General features: G+C 50.6%; 1 protein-coding gene across 1 annotated transcript; it reads right to left on the bottom strand.

The window, feature by feature from the left end:
• Positions 1-3081: 3081 nt before the first annotated feature.
• NGA_0674320 (uncharacterized protein) lies at positions 3082-3935 on the bottom strand (the record flags this gene model as incomplete). Its single annotated transcript, XM_005855574.1, has 3 exons — positions 3082-3541; positions 3675-3898; positions 3927-3935. Coding segments are annotated over 3 exons (693 nt in total), but the record flags the coding sequence as incomplete, so codon positions are not given.
• Between the last annotated feature and the right edge of the window lie 2338 nt (positions 3936-6273).

Here is a 6273-nt window from a genome sequence, read left to right as displayed (position 1 = left end):
GAGCCGGGGAGTTTTTTGCTTCAAGTAGTAGGAATCCAGTATGTGTATTCTGAACTCCGGAGTTCCGCACGCTGGCTGGAAGGGCTAGATCGCCTGTTTCCCCATTGCTTTCTGCGCGCTTTTTCTCGTTGCCTCGCTTCCTCCTTATCCCTCGGGAAACTTCCCAAATACACCTCTGTCGCCTTACGCCTCCGTCACCCATGGCTCCTTCCGGTACAGAGAAAAAACCTTCCGCGTGGAAATAAAGCGTGGCTGGAAGGCCGGGACCAAGATCCAATTCGCCGCCGCTCCCTCCAGCCCTCCTTCCTTCCCTCCCTCGTCCCCTTTCCCACCCGTGGTTTTCATCCTGGTGGAGGCACGCCACCGGTATTTTACCCGGCGTGGCGACGACCTGGTCTGGAGGAAAGGATTGAGCACCGCGCAGGTGAGGAGACGTGGAGAGATGGGAGGAAAAAGGGATCTTGGAACCTGGAGGGTGGAGGAAGTCTTGGGGGCCGGATGGGGGTAATGGCTTGAATGTGGATCGTAGCATGGTAAGAAGGCCCCGGAATTTTGATGTCCGCGTGATGGACGCAAGGAGAGGTTTGTGGGCATGGTGTTCATTCAATTAGTAATTTCTTGGGATCTTCCCCCTTTTCTGTGTGCAGGCCGCCAAGGATATCGTCGTCAAGGTCCCCCTCTTGAACGGAAGAGAGGTGAAGGTGAAAGTGGAAAGAGGGAGAGTGCCTCGGGATGGGAGCCTCCTTCGACTGCGGGAAAAAGGAGGGGGTATGCCGAAAAAGGTGAGAGAGGTCGGATAAAAGAAGGGGGGGAAGCGGAAAAAGGTGTCGGGCTAGTGGATGGACATTGGGTTTCCTCCTGCTGCTTGCTCAAGCAAAGAAATGACCATTACAGGGTGGAGGCTTTGGTGACCTGATCGTGGAGCTCTATGTGCAAAAATAGGCAGAGCGTTGCCATTTGGTGGAAAAACGGACGAGAAAGATGGAAAGGGCGCGATACATACAGAGAAGGCCCACTTGTGCAAAGCATGCACAAGTCAAAGAATGCTGCATAGCTGCTTTGTCAACCTATTATGCCCAGGCAATCTCGTTGGATATCGATAGTGATATTTAATTTGGCACTACTTGATCTCGGCCGAACGGATATTTCTAATGACCTCACTGACATCGAAAGTAAATAAATGAAGATATTGTACTAGTAATAAGTCAGCTACAATTTAATGTTGTGCTTTTCGACGTGCGCATGGCTTGTATTATGCTCTTTCGTAATCACCATTATCTTTTGCTTCCCGTGAATTAGTCTTCTGGCGGGATGTTTTTTATGGAGACATAGAAGAGTGTTTCTTCCTTTCCTACATACATACGCAATACCCAGCATTGTTTGAAACAAGTTGTCAAGGGGCACAAGCTTGCACAGTGCCCTAGCTCTCATTCCCCGCCTAGTCTAGCGCATCTCTTAGACAACAGTCGTAAGCCAGCTTTCAGCGTCCGAACCCTCATTCTGTACATGCAATGGTAGGCAACCGACTGTCGAATGCAGAGAAAGAGAGGGATTGACCACCGGCTGCCGGCTGCTTTTCGGGATGTAAGTTGTGGTCGTGGTGATGGAGCTGGTACGGGATAAGGGCACCAGCGAAGGGGACTTCGTCAACAGTGGTGTGGGGGGAGCTCCACTCAAACGCACGAGCGGCGAGGAGGTCAGGATGCTCCAATCGAAGTCGCATTTCATCAAATCATCAAAATCGAGCGTTTCGTCACCATCTGTCGAGACCATCTTTTGCTCCTCCGCCCCTTCCAGTCCTGCCGAGGTTTGTCTAAACACCTTCCCGGTACTGGTCGCGCTAGGGCTGTTTGCCATATGTGAGCCATGCACGGAAAAGGCTGCTAAGGAAAGCAGAGTGGTCTGGAACTCCATGATGCTGGGTTCATGCGGATAGGCGCTCTGCCCGTCGGGACAATTCCACGCTCCCCTATGCTCTCCTTCTTCGATCCCTTCCGAAGTCTCTCCACTACTTTTTGTTGTCGCAACCTCTTCTTTGACTTGCCAGCATAGCTGCTGATCTTGCTGACGCTTTTGCTGAGACTGGTCAGTCAGTTGTCGTTGCGGCTGCCTGGAGGGCTGCTGTTGACTTTGCCATGCTTCATATTCTCGTGATCGTTGGGCATGTTGTTGTTGCTGCTGCTGCTGCTGCTGCGGGGGCGGCTGCGAACTTGGATAGTACAAATATTCTTTTGGAACGTTTCGATACTGCTGCTGACGGTGGCGGGATTGTTGCTGTCGTTGCCTTTGCCACACCTGGTACTGCTCGTGTGGCTGTAATTGGTGGTTATGGTGCAGTGTCTGCATTTGCTCCTGGTGAGTCTGGTGCTGTTTCTTGGTCTGATTTTGTCGTCGCTGCACCCATGATGACTGCGACTGAACAACTACATTCTGATGCGGCGGCTGCTGCTGCCATGAATGTGCTTCCTGAAATCCAGTCAGGGCTGCAAGTTGCGGCTCAGAGACGTAAAAATGGGAGTCCTTCCCTCCCGGTTCCCTCCACAGACTGCCTCCGTCATGACTATGGCTGATACCAAGGCCCTCCCAATCCAACTCAGTCCCGTCCCATGGCCCGTTCGTGTCTTGACATTTACGTTTGTGCCGACGGCGGGTCAGTGGCCTGTGTTTAAAGTCATTACTGAGCTCCTCCCGGCCCCTGAGACTCGCGGCAGGCCCAACGATGTTGTCACCGACTCCCCCCAAATTCTTGTCCCACCCATGGCCTATTCCATCTCGAAACGATGCCTTTGATCCTGTGAAAGCAGTGGCAGCGGCAGGTCCAGTCGTGTTGTCAGGATACGTTTCCGAGACGTCCTTTTCACTGTTCACATTTGAAGATCGCCTGTTCCGATCCATGACTGGGCGGGCAGCATGCAGAGGTGAATACGAAGGACAAATCTCATCGACCCGTAGCAATTCAATAGAAATGATGCAAGAAGCGTAGGCGCCTTCATCCTCCACGACATGCCGCACAGACGTGCGGCCCCAGAAGGGTTCCCCTTTCCGACCCAGACATTCCAAATCCATTGTCACTTCCCCTACAGGCGAAGCGGCGGAAAAGATGGCCTGGGACAAGCGACCGTAGAGCTTTCGTTGGGAGAACGGGGTGAAAAGGCACCCCCACAGGAAAATGGGAAGCATCCGGTGATGTTCGAGAAGGGAGAGGGCGTCGGTCATCGACATGAGCATGGACTCAAAGAGGGGATTGACGCTCAGGCGTACGTGCCCGCCTTCCATCACATAGTACGCCACGGCTTTCCCTTCTCCACTTTCAAAACCACGAAACCCTTCGTGCAAAAGATCGCTAGGATCGCTGTCGTCAGAAACCTCGGACATGGGCCCATACAGAGGGGTACCAGGCGGCATATCCCGGCAGTTTGGAGGACGTTGCTGCACGAGAATGGCCGTGACGTGGTCCAGCGCCAAGGCTCGCACCACTTGATTGAAGGCCCCGTAAGAGCTATCCTGCCGATGCGTGCCCGACATGAGGTTCCAGGCGCGGCTGTGACGGAGACGAGACAGGCAAAGAGAGAAATCTTGTCAGACCACACGAGGGGAAAAATTATACAATGGCGTTGCTCCACCCCCTCACATTGCACCAAGTCAGGACATCTATCGTGAGAAACGTGACGTACAGGACGGCGATGGTTTTCTCTGTGTCGCTCTGGCCCCGGTAGTGGAGGCTGGCAAAGCCATGGGAGAGGTCGGTAGCGAGGGTGGAGACGGGGTACTCGGCGAGGCGAAGACGTCCGGGAGCAGCACCAACAGGGTTCACGGCTGCATCCGTGGCAAGTAGAAAGCCGGGGGTTTTACCGTCAGTACTGGAGTTCTCGATGCTTTGGGTAGCCGAAGACCCCGACTCAGACGACCCGCAGGCGTGGAGAGACGATGGGCATGGCGGGTTTGGTGCGCCGTTATGCGGATTCGAAGACTCGTAAATCTCATTGAGCAATGTCAAGGCCTGGGTCTTACGTGGCCGCCCTTGGGTGCGCACTTGTTCAATACATGCGATACCCAATTTGGTGCATCTGTGCGGGCGTCAGGGTTTATGGGCAAGAAATGCGTAAGGCGGAAGGAACGGATATTGCAAATCTTGAGAGTCCAACAATAAATGAGACTGCAGTCGGCTTTCTAATGTATTGCTGCAGCGGTTCGTTGAATTTCTGGCTTGTGAGACGTGACTTTTTGATTACCTACAAGACCACTCGCTCAACGCTCAGGAACATTCTTCGAGATGCCCAAATCAAATTGAGCTCCTAAGTGGTAAAATCATGGATTACATCCGTGTACTTTCTCTTACCGTTCGCACGATGGTTCACCACGGTTGCATCGGATCTGTCAGGATGGTACAGTTGCAATACATGCCATGCATAAGTGAGGACATGAACAACGTCACTCGCTCGATTCGCAGTGGTCGAGGTGAAATGTGACACGAGATCCTCTTTTGCATCAGCATCCTTGATCCAAATCTTACCTTGGCACTTCGACAGGCGGTGCACGTATTCTTGGAAACTCGAGTGGCTACCATGTCGCACTGTTTGAAAGGGAAAACATTAAGCGCCTAAACTGTAAGCACAAGCCCAAGAGCTTTCTTGCCTACGCCACATCCCGCACCACCACGCTGCACGTCTGTAGACAGGTACAGCTCCCAACGACGGGAAGCTCTGGGTACTTGCTCACTAGAAACACACTCGTCACGTACAAAAATTACAGAGAGCACGAAAATCCCCCGGCAAAGCCCAAAGATGCGGGGGACAGAGAATAGGAACTTGAACACATGACAGGAAAATAAGACTGAGATAACGGCTTCTGCTGGGGCATCGGGGCCGTTAAGGTCTGACGCCATTCCTATATGCCCGTCAAAACTACTGAATGATGCAAAATTGTAAGTATATTAACGAGCTTCAGGACGCCTTATGACAACAAGAATTTTTGATGTTGATTCCTCTCCTGAGTTTTGACGAGAGTTGATACCGATGTCGGCTTTCTTTCTCACTCGCGCCCCAATACAAATGCAACTCCCGTTAAAAGCGTACGTCACGAACTTCTCGCGAGGCGACTATCACACGGCGGATAGCGGCTTAAGAAGAAAACAGTTTTTTTAGTCACCAGGCTGTTGTCGTGTATATTTTCTACCGAGTGTGCCATTCCTGTTGTATGCACAAAAGAAAGATGTGCAATTTTTGTGAAAAATAAAAATAAACAATGAATTGGACCGTAAGCCTGAACCCTAACAGGTAGGAAGAGAAAAATTGCTCACTTGGAAAGGGACGGTTGGTGCGGCATGAGAATTAATTTTCACTATGCTGTCAATCTGCACAAATAGTTGAGTCTAGTGAGGCCCCCAATGCAAGCCCCCTTGTAGTGTTTCCTGTGTCCTGCACATCGATGCATTTGAAAAGCCATGGGAGGACCTTGATTCATGTTGCTAGAGTCATTTTCGGGAGATATGGATATTTTCCCCCGATCAAATGGAAAAACCAAACACAATGCGACAGAAAAGTTCATTCAAATAACTTGCTAATCCCGAAAGAAATTCGTGCCGCAAAACTGCGACAACATTTAATTCTCGTACCCCGACCATGAAATCGATCAATTTCTTCTTCCTCATATATGGGTGAAATCTAATGGCATCGATTGATTTAATCAATCAGCAACTTCTATACCCATAACCTTTCCCAAAAAAGTCCTCTCTATCCTTGTCTGCCTTTTCCCTTTTCCTTCGTACACGATCCAATCCTGATTTGATAGGTATCAAACTCTGCGGGATGCTCCACCTCTGGCGGTAAGACTGATCTCTTCCTGTCACATAGGCGTTTGACCAGTGGAGCCGAAGGCATCCACGTATGCCTTTTGCGCCTTGCTAAGACTGCGGTCAACGGGAGAGTAAAGAAAGGATCAGATTTCGCAGAAGAAATGATGGACTGCTAGTTTAAGAAATCTTCAATCGTTAAGCGCTAAATATCAGCCTAATCCCTTTCACAGTCATTCTCATGATAGAAAAGGAGACAGCGATCAAGACCAGAAAAGAAAGACAACGACCCACAAATGACAAAAAAAGGGATAAAAAAGGAGGAAAATTTTAAAAGAAATGCATGGAGAAGAGGAACATTCCCAGCTTCGCAGGTATACAAGAGGGCCACAGATACCTCACAAAAACCGCCAATGAGACGATTGAATCCGACATCTGAAATCCCCTTTCTTTTTAAAGACATGTCAGGCACGAAATTCCCT

Source organism: Nannochloropsis gaditana (genome assembly GCF_000240725.1).
Source record: "Nannochloropsis gaditana CCMP526 unplaced genomic scaffold scaffold163, whole genome shotgun sequence".
In the NCBI taxonomy this organism is placed as follows: Eukaryota; class Eustigmatophyceae; order Eustigmatales; family Monodopsidaceae; genus Microchloropsis; species Microchloropsis gaditana.
Note: the sequence above shows the minus strand (reverse complement) of the source record. Positions and strands in the feature narration are given on the sequence as shown.